At 40.7% G+C, this 15,805-nt stretch overlaps 1 protein-coding gene across 1 annotated transcript; it reads left to right on the top strand.

Moving 5' to 3' along the window:
* The first annotated feature begins 2,217 nt into the window (after nt 1-2,217).
* On the top strand, nt 2,218-11,291 carry LOC135472112 (uncharacterized). Its single transcript, XM_064751469.1, has 4 exons — nt 2,218-2,316; nt 5,681-5,786; nt 8,776-8,904; nt 11,001-11,291. Exons 1-4 carry the CDS (start codon nt 2,221-2,223, stop codon nt 11,270-11,272), a joined length of 603 nt encoding a protein of 200 aa, XP_064607539.1. The 5' UTR covers nt 2,218-2,220; the 3' UTR covers nt 11,273-11,291.
* Nucleotides 11,292-15,805: the final 4,514 nt, after the last annotated feature.

The raw sequence follows: 15,805 nt of genomic DNA on the forward strand, positions 1-15,805 counted from the left end.
TTGGTTGGACATTTGACATCACAAAAACTTTTGAATTTTTATATAACCTTGACGAGTTGTCACACTTAGGGACTGTAGGCCGCTAATTTACATTCTGCTCTCAATGTTTTTCCATTTTTGTCTAGGTTTCAAAAAATCATCAACGAAAACTGTTGACTTCAAAACACTTCAAAAATTCTCTCATGTATGTAAAGTGGGAAGGGGGGTGCGGGGGGGGGGGGGCTTCGTGCAAGACTACTGTCGGAACAGGCATTTGGCTATGAGCAGAAGATCAGGGCCACATAATCTCTATGTTTTTATGGTAATAATCCCTTCATACGTGATACCTGTCACAGCAACAAAAGTTTTCAAAACTGTTCAAAAATCTCTCATTTATGTAAACTGGGGGTGGGGACTTCGTGCAAGGCTGCCTGAAACTGATTACTGCAGCTTACCTGTCGGAACAGGCATCAAGCTCTGCAGCAGTGTATTTATTTTAAGTCTTTTGTGTTTGGCTATGAGCAGAGGATCAATGTCACTTAATCTTTATGTTTGCCTATAGTAATAATTCCATTGTACGTGATACCTGTCTAGGGTTCTCGGTTTCAAATCCAAGACACCCCTTTTCGTTTTTTTTTCTTCTTGTCCTTTTAACCATAGTTATCATTACTATTACCAATATAATTTATGCACTGCGCACAGAGCCAATGTACGGAGCCTGTGTCCTCCACAGCTAATTTTTTTCTTTATCAATGTTAATCGTTGCTGAAGAAATGATCCTTTTAACCATCTACACTATCGAATTCGTAATCTACATTGATCTACGCCCTGCAAACAGCCTGACATTCCGGCTATTATAGGATGCCCACATCTGTTTAGTCTGAGGTAAACCTGAATTTGACGGTAGCAAACTAAATTGTTTGTCTGAAGTTATGTCTGTTAAATATTGAAGAGGTAAACTGTACCACATGGAACTGCATTTGCTGAAGTCGATAATTAGTTAATATTTTATCTTTCATTCGCAGATGGACAAAACGCGTATCCGATCCGCCCTAAGCAGTGTGCCTATTTGTAAGGCGTCTCTGCGGTGGTTTTGCGCACAGGTTTCGTCTTAATTTTTATTTATTTTGGGGGGGGGGGGGGTCCAACCTTTTACACTTTAGTAATATTATTCGGCTGAAATCACAGCGTATTTATTCGTAAACCTAGTTCACATAGTAACACGATATCATCTGTCTCTGCGTATAGTTCATGGTACCGACCACTACATCAAACATTTCGGGCCTAAAACATCACGGTGTTTCTTTACTCTTTCATCCCTAAAATAAAGAATAACTTACAAGCACAATATCGTCTACCTGTATTTTAAGTACCGTCAAGAGTTTCACTTCGGCTTTTCTGAAAGATTCCCAACAAAACATGCAATATTTGAAGAATAGCGCTGAGTGGAGTGATTGCATGGCTATTCAATAAAGTGTTTCTTTAAGTTGACCATATTCCGCATTTGCCCCAGCCGGATCTTAAATTAACGCTGCCCTACTAACTTCCAGTCAAAGCGGAACCTGGGCATGACCATAGGCTTGCATCTGTAACTAGCACACCATGTTATTTAAACAAACCCATATTTACTTAGTCCTCTGTATATAAACGCACACTGCCTCACCTAACGATCCTAACGTCAACATTGTTATGTTTTACTACTATCACTTCATAGTGTAACAGTGAATTTATTTACATCGAACATTTATTTGTGTGTAATAATTCCGACAAGGTATTACATTAAGTCATTGTATAGGATAGACTGAGTCTATCAAATCCTCGTATCACATACTTTTTTTTTTGATACGTCCCATTTCTGAATACTGGATAAACTTACAGCATTAGAACAATCCTGGCGTCTTTGTGGTGCCATTAAAAAAATTGGCTCTTCTTTGATGAATACGCTCTCTTTTCTTACTTTATATACTTTTCTTATTTATCGGGTGGTTTGTTTCGAGGATTCACGATTAGTATACGATGGTCTGTTTCCACGCCTGGAAAAATAAACGGTATGTAACCCATTCTGTTAGGTTTGGAACATTGAGCACGTGATAGGCCTATTTATCGGATGAAATATCAGGAGACGCAGCACTGCAAAATATAACCCGTGGTGTTTTGTTAGCAGGTTTGTGTGACAGTGGGTGGCTGCAGTACAAGGGGAGCTGTTATGGGATATATACTGATCAAGGATTGGTCGGAAGTATGAACAACGCTATCCGGTTCTGTCGCTCTCGCGGAGCCCATGTTGTCACAGTGGAAACCCCGGAGGAAAACTACTTTATTCAGGTGGCATTAAACGTGAGTACCATAGTGTACAACCAACATTAGAATTTGTCTGTGTGGGTAATATTATTTAAGATCAATGAAGAATGTCAGCTCGGCTGATGTGTAGTTTGACACACTACCTGTCTCACTTTGGTAAAACATTAAAGTCATGAAGACGTCATGGTTTACAAGAACAAAAAATAGGAACAAAAAAATAACTGATTTTAGAAAACTAAGACCGATTCCGCAACTCCATTTCTTACTTGAGTCGGTGTTCGAAATCAGATTTTTATAGCCTATTTAGAAAATTAAACTTGTAGCCACCTTATAAATGTTATCTAAGTTGAATGTGTGAAAATATCAGATTTCTGTACAGAACATTAAGCATTGTGACCATGTTTGAAGTTTGACATGACTTTGTGTAGTTGACCCCTGCATTACGGTGAAATATTTATGTGCAAAAAGCTGTGAGCAGGCTTTTTGTCTTATACAAAACTCATGGACCACACGGCTTCGTCTGCACGGCGACTACCTTCACATATTTATGTAAGAAAGTCAGTGAATTAGGGTGAATGAACGATTATGGCCTTATATCACATCGCCAATATTTCAGCCTTATCGTGAAGAACATTGTGTTACAGACAGTGCATTCGATTCTAACGGCAGTTTATTAGAGATATTGTATTAAATACATGAGCAGTATGTTAGTGAGAGTGTTTTAGAACGTATTGACTGATTGAGTATCAGAGGTTACTGACGTCGCACAGAGGCAATGTATTACTGTGCATTGAGATTTTATTGAGAGTATATTATGCTGTATGGAGAGTGCGCTAGAGTGTATTAGAATGTATTTACAATGTATTCGAGTGTATTGACAGTGTATTATAGTGTACGGACGATGTATGAGAAAAAGTGTATAAAAGTGCATTGGCGGTGTATTAGAGACAATGTACATTTATTAGAGTGCATTGGTAGTGTATTGGAGTGCATTGGTAGTGGAGTGTACTGGCAGAGTATTAGAAATAATGTTCTAAATGTTTTAGGGTGTATTGGCAGAATATTAGAGTGTATGTAAAGCATATTCGAGCGTATTGACAGTGTTTCTAGACAATATAAAGACATTAATAATATATAATATAATATTATAGACAATACTGATAGTGTATTAGTGTATTATACAGGACAATCCGCAAACTGAGAGAACTACTCATATCTCAGACTGTATGCATGCCTATTCATAACTGGACAATCCGCAAAATGGCAGATCTAGTCATATCTCAGACCGTGCGAATAGCTATTCATAACAGGACAATACACAAACTGGCAGATCTAGTCATATCTCAGACTGTACGCATGCCTATTCATAACTGGACAATACGCAAAATGGCAGATCTAGTCATATCTCAGACTGTATGTATGCCTATTCATAACTGGACAATACACAAACTGGCAGATCTAGTCATATCTCAGACTGTACGCATGCCTATTCATAACTGGACAATCCGCAAAATGGCAGATCTAGTCATATCTCAGACCGTGCGAATAGCTATTCATAACAGGACAATACACAAACTGGCAGATCTAGTCATATCTCAGACTGTACGCATCCCTATTCATAACTGGACATCCCTAGTCATATCTCAGACCGTGCGAATAGCTATTCATAACAGGACAATACACAAACTGGCAGATCTAGTCATATCTCAGACTGTACGCATGCCTATTCATAACTTGACAATCCGCAAAATGGCAGATCTAGTCATATCTCAGACTGTACGAATGGCTATTCATAACAGGACAATACACAAACTGGCAGATCTAGTCATATCTCAGACTGTACGAATAGCTATTCATAACAGGACAATCCCCAAACTGACAGAACTAGTCATATCGCAGACTGTACGAATAGTTATTCATAACAGGACAATACCCAGACTGACAGAACTAGTCATATCTCAGACTGTACGAATAGTTATTCATAACAGGACAATACCCAGACTGACAGAACTAGTCATATCTCAGACTGTACGAATAGCTATTCATAACTGGACAATCCCCAAACTGACAGAACTAGTCATATCGCAGACTGTACGAATAGTTATTCATAACAGGACAATACCCAGACTGACAGAACTAGTCATATCTCAGACTGTACGAATAGCTATTCATAACAGGACAATACCCAAAATGACAGAACTAGTCATATCTCAGACTGTACGAATAGCTATTCATAACAGGACAATACCCAAAATGACAGAACTAGTCATATCTTAGACAGCTCGTAGATCGTAGATAGCTCTAGAATAGCTATCATTCACAGGACAATCCCAAGACTGACAGAACTAGTCATATCTCAGACTCTACGAACAGCTATCGTTTACAGGACAATCCCCAAACTGACAAAACTAGTCATATCTCAGACTGCAGGACCAGCTATCGTTTACAGGACAATCCCCAAACTGACAAAACTAGTCATATCTCAGACTGCAGGACCAGCTATCGTTTACAGGACAATCCCAAACTGGCAGTACTAGTTATACCTCAGATGTTAAGAGCAGGTATCATTACCAGGACAGTCCCCAAACTGACAGAACGTCATATCTCAGACTGTGCGAATGCCTATTCATAACTGGACAATTCCCAAACTGACAGAACTAGTCATTTCTTGAACTGCCCTAATAGCTATCACGTACATGACAGTCCCCAAACTGGCATAACGTCATATGTCAGACTGTACAAATGGCTATTCATAACTGGACAATCCCCAAAGTCAAAGAATGAGTCATATCTCAGACTGCATGAACAGTTATAATTTACAGGACAATCCACAAACTGACAGAATGAGTCATATCTCAGACCGTATGAACGGTTATCATTTACAGGACAATCCCCAAACTGACAGAAATATTTATACCTCAGACTGTACGATTTTTTTTTTTTTTTGATTGTTGTTTTACGCCGTACTCAAGAATATTTCACTTATACGACGGCGGCCAGCATTATGGTGGGAGGAAACCGGGCACAGCCCGGGGGAAACCCACGACCATCCGCAGGTTGCTGGGAGACCTTCCCACGTACGGCCGGAGATGAAGCCAGCATAAGCTGGTCTTGAACTCACAGCGACCGCGTTGGTGAGCAGCTTCTGGGTCACTACGCTGCGCTAGCGCGCTAACCGACTGAGCCACGGAGGCCCCCTGTGAGCCACGGAGGCCCCCAGACTGCACGAACTCTTGACTACTTTTACAATCTTTTACTTCAGATATATCTCATTATATTAGTAAAATGTAGAATGTTAGGCTGCGTCATGGCTCAATATTGAATCTCGTAAAACGGCGCTATGGTCATTTAAGTAACCTTCCTTTGTCGAGGCATGTTGAACTTTGATTTCTTCCCACAGAATTCCAAGCAGTTATCTCGCTGTTTCATGGGAATAACTGACTTTTGGTCTGAAGGAGAATTCCAGACATTACGGAGAGAACAGATTCCTTACGAAAACTTTAAAGGTAAGTTTTTGTTCAGTTTGTCTCTACTGTGATATTGAGTAGCGTTTTCCGCTATAGTCCTGCATCGTAATTACCACACATACCACACAATTAAGTCTTCTCGCTAGCTCATTGATGTAAAGCGTTCTTATCGACTCTTAACACGTGAGGTCGAAAAAGGTCTCACTAGGAGGCCCTCCTTCGATAGATCTAAATCACTTCATATCATTTCCAAAACATACGTCCATAAATATTTAATACAGCCTTAAAACTAGAGATTTGTTGTTGTAAGATTTTACAACTGATGAAAGCTACAATAAGTTAAAACCAAAGTTTTTGATAACTTCTTTGAGTGTGAGGATAACGGTTTCCATACCTCGATTAGCTATATGTCACAGCATACACACTCCCGCCACCACAATAGCTGTAAGTCACAGCATACACACTCCCGACACCACAATAGCTGTAGGTCACAGCATAAACACTCCCGCCACCACAATAGCTGTAGGTCACAGCATATACACTCCCGCCAATACAGCAGCTGTAGGTCACAGCATATACACTCCCGCCACCACAGCAGCTGTAGGTCACAGCATATACACTCCCGCCAATACAACAGCTGTAGGTCACAGCATAAACACTCCGGCCAATACAACAGCTGTAGGTCACAACATATACACTCCCGCCACCACAACAGCTGTAAGCCACGGCATACACACTCCAGCCACCACAATAGCTGTAAGTCTCGGCATACACACTCTCGCCACCACAACAGCTGTAGGTCACAGCATACACACTCCCGCCACCACAACAGATGTAAGTCACAGCATATACACTCCCGCCACCACAACAGCTGTAGGTCACAGCATATACACTCCCGCCAATACAACAGCTGTAAGTCACGGCATACACACTCCCGCCACCACAATAGCTGTAAGTCACAGCATATACACTCCCGCCAATACAGCAGCTGTAGGTCACAACATATACACTCCCGCCACCACAACAGCTGTAAGTCACAACATACACACTCCCGCCACCACAATAGCTGTAAGTCACAGCATGCACACTCTCGCCACCACAACAGCTGTAGGTCACAGCATATACTCTCCCGCCACCACAACAGCTGTAGGTCACAGTATACATACCCCCGCCACCACTATAGTTGTAAGTCATAGCATACACACTCCCGCCACCACAATAGTTGTATGCCACAGCATGCACACTCCCGCCACCACAATAGTTGTAAGTCACAGCATATACACTCCCGCCACCACAATAGTTGTAGGTCAAAACATACAAACTCTCGCTATGACGATAGTTGTAGGTCACAGCATACATACTCCCGCCACAATAACAGCAGGAGGTCAGAGCATGTACACACCGGCCACCACCATAACTGTATACCCTGCTTTTCTCATCTACCAAGTTAGAACATACACACTGCTGTCACATCAGGGCGCAATGCCCTACTTGTCCAGTGCACCTAAAAACACACTTCATGTCACAAAATTCAACCTTTCCGGCATCTAGGGGTAATGTCCTGATAAAAAAATTTTTTACAGAAATATTGTGGTCTAAAATCTAGAAAGTGTTTTGATGGCACTGCCATACCACACTCTTCTGTACTTTCTGCATTCACAGCTTGTACATATAGACAATTAATTGTCTGAGTAAGCAATGGTTACCCTAGCAAGGATTGTCTAAAATATTCGTCACGCCACATTACGTCGCTCTCTCAAATCTAGCTCTTAACCAGGAAAGTCAGGTCATAGTTACCCTGGCAAGGATTGTCTAAAACATTCCTCTCGCCACATTACGTCACTCTCTCAAATCCAGCTCTTATCCAGGAAAGTCAGGTCATAGTCACCCTGGCAAGGATTGTCTAAAACATTCGTCTCGCCACATTACGTCGCTCTCTCAAATCCAGCTCTTATCCAGGAAATTCAGGTCATAGTTACCCTGGCAAGGATTGTCTAAAACATTCGTCTCGTCACATTACGTCGCTCTCTCAAATCCAGCTCTTATCCAGGAAAGTCAGGTCATAGTTACCCTGGCAAGGATTGTCTAAAACATTCGTCTCGTCACATTACGTCGCTCTCTCAAATCCAGCTCTTATCAAGGAAAGTCAGGTCATAGTTACCCTGGCAAGGATTGTCTAAAACATTCGTCTCGCCACATTACGTCGCTCTCTCAAATCCAGCTCTTATCCAGGAAAGTCAGGTCATAGTTACCCTGGCAAGGATTGTCTTAAACATTCGTCTCGCCACATTACGTCGCTCTCTCAAATCCAGCTCTTATCAAGGAACGTCAGGTCATAGTTACCCTGGCAAGGATTGTCTAAAACATTCGTCTCGCCACATTACGTCGCTCTCTCAAATCCAGCTCTTAACCAGGAAAGTCAGGTCATAGTTACCCTGGCAAGGATTGTCTAAAACATTCGTCTCGTCACATTACGTCGCTCTCTCAAATCCAGCTCTTAACCAGGAAAGTCAGGTCATAGTTACCCTGGCAAGGACTGTCTAAAACATTCGTCTCGCCACATTACGTCGCTCTCTCAAATCCAGCTCTTAACCAGGAAAGTCAGGTCATAGTTACCCTGGCAAGGATTGTCTAAAACATTCGTCTCGCCACATTACGTCGCTCTCTCAAATCCAGCTCTTAACCAGGAAAGTCAGGTCATAGTTACCCTGGCAAGGATTGTCTAAAACATTCATCTCGCCACATTACGTCGCTCTCTCAAATCCAGCTCTTAATCAAGTAAGTCAGCTACATGGCAAAGTGTGGTGGCAAAGTGTGGTGGCAAAGTGCGCTGGAAAAGTGTAGTAGCAAAGTGTAGTAGCAAAGTGTGGTGGCAAAGTGTGGTGGCAAAGTGTGGTGGCAAAGGTTGAAAGCTGACGTGTAAGTGAAATTTTTCTCTTTTCTCATTAGTCGAGAGGCTTGATACACCATTCACAAAAATTATCTGAGCTGAAGTAACAATAAAATGGTAATGGCCTGTTTTCCCCAGTTCCCGACCCCGATAATGGAGGACGATCTCCTATTCCTGAAAACTGTGTGTGCCTGTTGGCAAAATCGGGCCTGTGGAAAGATCAAGCCTGCACCAACACCAAAACCGACGCTTTCGTTTGTGAAAAGGGTATGTGGAAGCCTAACAATAGATCTCTTCTTTCGATTGATTTGAAGATTTTTATTAGGCTAAAATGGGCGCTGCAGGGTGTTAGCTTTTAAACCATGCTAAGCACCGAGTCAGAACCAACTTTTATATAGACGCGTGAAATTGTATTCATTTATAAAGATTTTCCCCAAAATAACAAACAAACACCACTTGCCTAATGAAACGTCAATTGACTACGAAATATCATCTCAGTACCATTAATCCTATCTGTGCAAATTCATGTATATGACGTCTGAAGTCAAATCCTTTTGGGAGTTTTCACGCAGATATTAGGAAACTGTTTGCAAAATGTAATTCTGATTCATGGAATCATACTTTTATGCAAAAATTAAAAATTTTGTAAACTGAAAAACGAATCTTTGACGATAATTTTCAACCTGTGACTATTCTACTGTTGGTTCAGTCCTATACTTAACTTGCTGCAACGAAAAAGCTGTCGTTTCGACCAATTTTATGTCTCCGTTACGTTGCCTATATTACAGGTGTTATGTTAAATCTTGTCCATGCATTTGGGATGTATCATTGAGGTAGATTTGAACCTCCATTTGAACTGACTCTTACAACTGTCTATTTTTTAGTGTGTTGATCCACCAATAAGCTTAGCATAATACAGAACCATAGATAATCCGAAAACCCCGGGAAGTGGCATGTTTGGCATTTCTGAATTTCGACAAAATTTTATTTGTCATCTTCAGAATACGTCAAAAGTCACAAAATGAGGTGGTATGTATACACAGTTTAGTTATGCAAACAAACAATAGCAGATTTAGATTGATGAATGATTTAGTGGATGTAGTCAGTGAACAAGAGCGATAGGTATAGGGGGCTGTTAAGTTGGGGAAGAGGGGGTGTGGGGGGTGGGTGACAGTAACATATTTATTTATTTGATTGGTGTTTTACGCCGTACTCAAGAAATATTTCACTTATACGACGGCGGCCAGCATTATGGTGGAAGAAAACAGGGGGAAACCCAAGACCATCCGCAGGTTGCTGCCAACCTTCCCACTTACGACCGGAGAGGAAGCCATCATGACTTGAACTCACAGCGACCGCATTGGTGAGAGGCTTCTGGGTCATTACGCTGTGCTAGCGCGCTAACCATCTGAGCCACGGAGGCCCCGCTGACAGTAACAGGTATTCTGTAGACACTGACAAACTATATGGTGGTTAGAATTAACAGTCTTTCATCGAAATGAGGCAAAAAAAAAACTGGTAACAGGGTATACTAATGGGATTAGAGGATTAGGCTAGTAAATATAAATGTACTGTAAAAGCAACCTAACGACACACAGCGAATGGAAATACACAATTCAGACAACCTGGAGATAAGTACAGTAGTATCAATGCAATGAGTAGAGGATAAAATACAAATGTCTATGGCAAGTATAATGTCAGCAAATTAACTTAAGTAAAAAAGGGAAACAAAGCTTAACACTTATATTTTGTCAATGTCCTAAATATTAACGAAGAGAAAAAATATTGTGGTTGTTTAGAAGGCGGTTATTTCGTTGGATGGTTAGTTCCTCCCTAAGTGAAAGTACATTCCAGTTGTCCGAGGTGTCAATAACCCTGGCATTCAGGAGAATGGCTGCATAAAGAGGACTCACAGCCTTATTACTCAGTCAGGGAGGTCCAGTAGATCTATGTACTCTTGGAATGATTCACAAAAATACAAACTTGTGAGAATGGGTGCTCTTTGGAGCAAGGTAGAAGGCAGTTCATCTTTTCCAATGTAAGAGGGATTGCAATCGGGACAGTCAAACCGGTAAACCGCATTGCTTCTTTCGTCGAGGGATGTGTAGTTTTGGCATTTAATTATCCTGCCGGTTTCTAAATCTGCTAAGCCGTCTATTGTTTGTTTACATAACTAAACTGGGTATACATACCAGCTAATTATGTGACTTTTAACGTATAGTGAAGATGACAAATACAATTTGGCCGAAATACTGAAACGTCAACGTTTTTTCGGATTATCTATGCTTTTGCATTCTACTTTTTAGTTTTGAATTGTTTTAACAGCACATCTGTTGCCAAGACTTGTCTTTTTCTCTTGTCAGCCCTTTATCACAGGTCCTCACAAGGTTTAGAAATTATGTATGGGAAGCGCCTTGATGATGCGAGCTGTCAGCTTGAATCCTATACTGTCACGTCTCCGGTGGAGTGTGCAGCCAGATATCTCCAGTCCGGCGTAGCGCTCGCCTTCAACGTCGCACGTGTGCTGTCAGGGACAACGCCCAATTGTCACGTGATGAACTGTACACCAATGGACGTCAGCGCCGTGAAGACCGATCCGGACTGGATATTACACCATTATCCTGAAATTTATTAGCCAATCACATCACGACTGTAACGATTATTACACAATAGCGGGAAAAGAACACACATTCAAAGAATGGAGAACAAATTGTAAAATGTGATCAGTCCCTATAAACAGTGCCAGAGTAAAGGTGTGAAAATCGATTAACAAAGAAGAAGATTTATTTTTTGTGAATAGTGACGGTTAGTGTAGAAGGTGAATGTAACTTCAAAGGAAGTGTCACATATCATGTAACTGCCTTCGCATGAAGTCCGCAGCATGTCTATGCTTTCAGAAATAATTGTGATAAGCACACCTGAGACTTAAAATGGGAATGAAACTAATTGTTGAACATTGGCCATCTTCTGTGGAGGTCATCTAGAACAGCTTTGAATCACTTTTGGTAGGACGTTTCAGTCCATTCCAAACTTTTTTAATCAATCGTTCGGGTTTGATAAACAGCCTATGATCACATGAGGGTTTACAATAATTTGCCAATCACCAAGTTTGTATATGGTGTATGGCTCCAATATATCGCTTATCGTATTGAAATTGAACACGTGTCATAATACGTGGTAGAACAAATTGTTAATTGTCAATGCCTTTTACTGTGGTCAGTTTTAGGAAAAGGTAAATATGAAAAGAAGAAAGAATGCGGTAATTTCAACTGTATTTCAGTTCCGTGTGATTTAAGGACAGAGGAAAGTTTTTTAATCACCATAGCATTACCGGTACTGTCAGAAAGTGTTGACATCGCTATCAGTCTGTCAGTGTAAGAAGCGTGTCTGGTTTTTATTGTAAAGACCTATCTTGTTGTGGACGCAGTAGGAGGACCACGTATAGTCAGTCATCACTATGCTTTAAAAAAAGTTGTACAATCCGTCTATTTAAATTTTCATACCGGTGTAAAAAGAATACTGCATGTATTTACTGTTTCTTTTTAAAATTGCTCATGAGGGCAAAAAGCGCAGCTTTCTTGAAATCCCGTACATACTAAGATGTAATGTTGCTTATACATTTCAAAGATATATGTACGTTAAAAAGATGCAAAATTCTGAACAAACAGATGAAAACTACTCAATTAAATTTTTCTACAAAAATTCTCTGGAAACAGCTCTAATTTCTAAGTTTAATTTTAAACTACGTATTTTCCACTCATATATCATATCCTATTCTTTTCGACGTTCCACGCAAAACCGTCAAGAGCAGCTTATAATCTCCACTTTGTGCTCAACCAAAGTAAGGTCATCAACTCATGGAACATAAAGCTCTCTATATTTCGATGTATGTAAAGGATCTCTGCATTTTGATAATGCTTCTGGAAAGTACAAAATCAACAGGTCTTTGTTATCCTTTTTTATCTTTTTTTTGACAATAAAACTTAGTGAAATACATCGGCTTCAGCAGTCCACGCCTTTCATTCATCCAGACGCGTGTTAAACAGAAACAGGGTATTTACTTTTACAGTAAAATTTCCGGTATATACTCGGGAAATAGAAATGTGCCCACTGTTACAGATCTCAGCTACTCGAGCTACATCTGTTTCTTCCGATATGATATCCAGCAGCATATTAAATAGCTCAAAGTTCCTATCAGTGACTGAAGTCATATATACGCCTCGATTTCGACTTCGCCTTGGTCAAAGGCATGTCCATGTATGCTGGAGATGCAATTTCTACGCAACAGCATGTTGTACGTCCTTTTTATGTTAGAATGCGCATTTGCGATATCACAGTTATCATAAAACTTTAACTGCATAACGTTTCGAAAAATGACCATGAGCAATCTCCCTCAGAGCCTAGTTTAAGTTTGTCTTTCGAAATCGGCCCGCTCATGTATTGATGAGATTACCAAATTATGGAGATTGTCACACTTTAACTTTTATTTCATATTCCCAGATAATCTATCCATACAGAAAAACTTATCCTGGGCCCTTTCATGATTTCGCTCACATACAGTATAGTGAGGCTGGTCTTGTCGGCATTGGAGGTCTAGCGAACAAGCTTTAATTAAGACCCAGTGCTGAAGCAGTCTCAGAGAGCTAATGATACGTTTGTTTAACGATACGTTTGTTTGACAGGTCCGGCAAGTCAATATTCTTATGCACTTGTCAATACCACCACAAAGTAACTTTCAAAAGCATTTCCCGATATGATCTTAGAACTTAGGCTTAAATGAGAAACTTTCTTCGTCTATTTTCTCCAGGTGTTCGGCTACAAAAATAAAATCAATGCTCTCTTGGAGTAAAATCTTTTGTTTCTCTGGAGGCTTTCGAAGCTGAACACAGTCTTGGGAAGGTTGGGTCGATCATCTGAATGGCACCTAATCAATGCTAGTAATGGAATGAAACGTTATTTACTTCATAAATGATAGATATTTTATTGACCCATGAGCTAGAGGAGCCAGTCCAAACAGAATGGCGGCACCATTGCGAACACTGTCAAAACTGGTCGTCCCTTGATAGAGCTACAAGCATAACAATGCGGACTTATGTACATCTATCATTCGCGGGAAAGTCACTAGTCACTAGTGGAACAGTGCGTACTTATGTGTCACTGTCATTAGTGGAACAATGCGTGTTTATTTATTTATTTATTTGATTGGTGTTTTACGCCGTACTCAAGAATATTTCACTTATACGACGACGGCCAGCATTGTGGTGGAAGGAAACCGGACAGAGCTCGGGGGGAAAACCGCAACCATCCGCAGATTGCCAGAAGACCTTCCCACGTACTACCGGAGAGCATGAGCTGGACTTGAACTCACAGCGACCGCACTGGTGAGTAGCTCCTGTGTCATTACGCTGCGCTAGAGCGTTAATCAACTGAGCCACGGAGGCCCCTGTCAGTGCGTGCTTATGTATCTCTATCACTAGTCAAATAGTTCGTGTTTATGTATCTTTGTCACTAGCAGTGCAGTGTGTGCTTATACGTATTTATCGCTAGTTGAACAGTGTGTACTTATATAACTCTGCGATTTGCGGAACAGTGCGTGCTGATGTATATCTGTCACTACTGGCATAGTGTGTACATGTACTTATGTATATCAGTCACTAGTGGAACAGTGTGTACTTATGTAACTCTGTAATTTGCGGAACAACGCGTGCTTATGTATCTCTGTTACTAGTGGAAGAGTTCGTGCTTAAGTATCTCTGTTACTAGTAGTACAGTATGTGCTTATATATATTTATAACTAGTGTAAAAATGCGTGCTTATGTATATCTGTCACTACTGGAACAGTGTGTGTTTATGTATATCTGTAACTAATGGAACAGTGTGTACTTATGTATATCTGTTACTAATGGAACAGTTTGTACTTATGTATGTTTGTCACTAGACGAATAGTGTGTACTTGTGTATATCTGCCATTAGTGGAACAGTGCGTGCTTATGTATATCTGTCACCACTGGAACAGTGTGTACTTATGTATATCTGTAACTAATGGAACAGTGTGTACTTATGTATATCTGTCATTAACGGCATATCTGTCACTAGCCGGACAGTGTGTACTCATGTATATCTGTCACTACTGGCACAGTGTGTACATGTACTTATGTATATCTGTCACTAGTGGAACAGTATGTACGCATGTATATCTGTCACTAGTGGAACAGTGTGTACTTATGTATATCTGTCACTAGTGGAACAGTGTGTACTTATGTATATCTGTCACTAGTGGAACAGTGTGTACTTATGTATATATGTCACAAGTAGAACAGTGTGTACTTATGTATATCTGTCACTAGTGGAACAGCATGTACTTATATATATCTGTCACTACTGGATCAGTGTGTACTTACGTATAGCTATCACTAGCGGAACAGTGAGTTAAGCATATGCTCACATCAGTTTTGATTAAGAGTAAACCGCTGGAAACTGATCCCGGAAATAGTGAAGGTAGGAGAATCTCGGGGAGTAACCTTTGTCCAAGGCTGGGTTTAAACCATCAAACCGTGCGCACATCCTGGCGATTAAAGAACCAGCTCCTTAACCACTCCTTCAGGCCCTGCCCTTGTGCCAGAGTACCAAATGTAATTAACACATGTACTTTCTATTAATTGATTTGTTCCTCCCCATAGAAGAATAAATAATATCAACATTATTCAGGAATTAACTCGAGAATCGGCAGAGTTGTTTGTTAGTTTGATTTCCCCCTGCAAGTAAAGGGTATCAGAATTGAGATGAACTGTAAGGAGCATGTATCCTGTGTCAGAGTTACAAACAAATGGTTCACTGATTTCATGCATGATTCGATCATTAACTGATTGATGGATGATCAACTAGTGCTGACGATTTTTACTCAGTTTTATGGGTCCGGGAGTAGGCCTACTCTCCCCTGGCACATGTTCAGGCCCAGCTGAAAAAGACGTCCCAAAGCCAGAGCAAGACTCGAACACATGACCTCACGCATTGGATAAGGCCATACAAGTGGCGGAGACCCACAGCTTTATACACCCGAGACCTGCAGTGAATAGGCGTACATTACAAAGATATGGACTTAAAGCTTACAATGGACATGTGTATATCAGGGGCCGAGGAACTGGGAAGAAAGAGTGGGTGGGATGGG

This window comes from Liolophura sinensis, chromosome 8 (genome assembly GCF_032854445.1).
Source record: "Liolophura sinensis isolate JHLJ2023 chromosome 8, CUHK_Ljap_v2, whole genome shotgun sequence".
Lineage (NCBI taxonomy): Eukaryota > Metazoa > Mollusca > Polyplacophora > Chitonida > Chitonidae > Liolophura > Liolophura sinensis.

Coding starts and splice junctions, on each gene's coding strand:
- LOC135472112 (XM_064751469.1), top strand. CDS start 2,221: ATGAACAACGCTATCCGGTTCTGTCGCTCTCGCGGAGCCCATGTTGTC. Junction 2,317..5,680: donor TTATTCAGGTGGCATTAAAC/GTGAGTACCATA, acceptor TTCTTCCCACAG/AATTCCAAGCAGTTATCTCG. Junction 8,905..11,000: donor CGCTTTCGTTTGTGAAAAGG/GTATGTGGAAGC, acceptor TTCTCTTGTCAG/CCCTTTATCACAGGTCCTCA.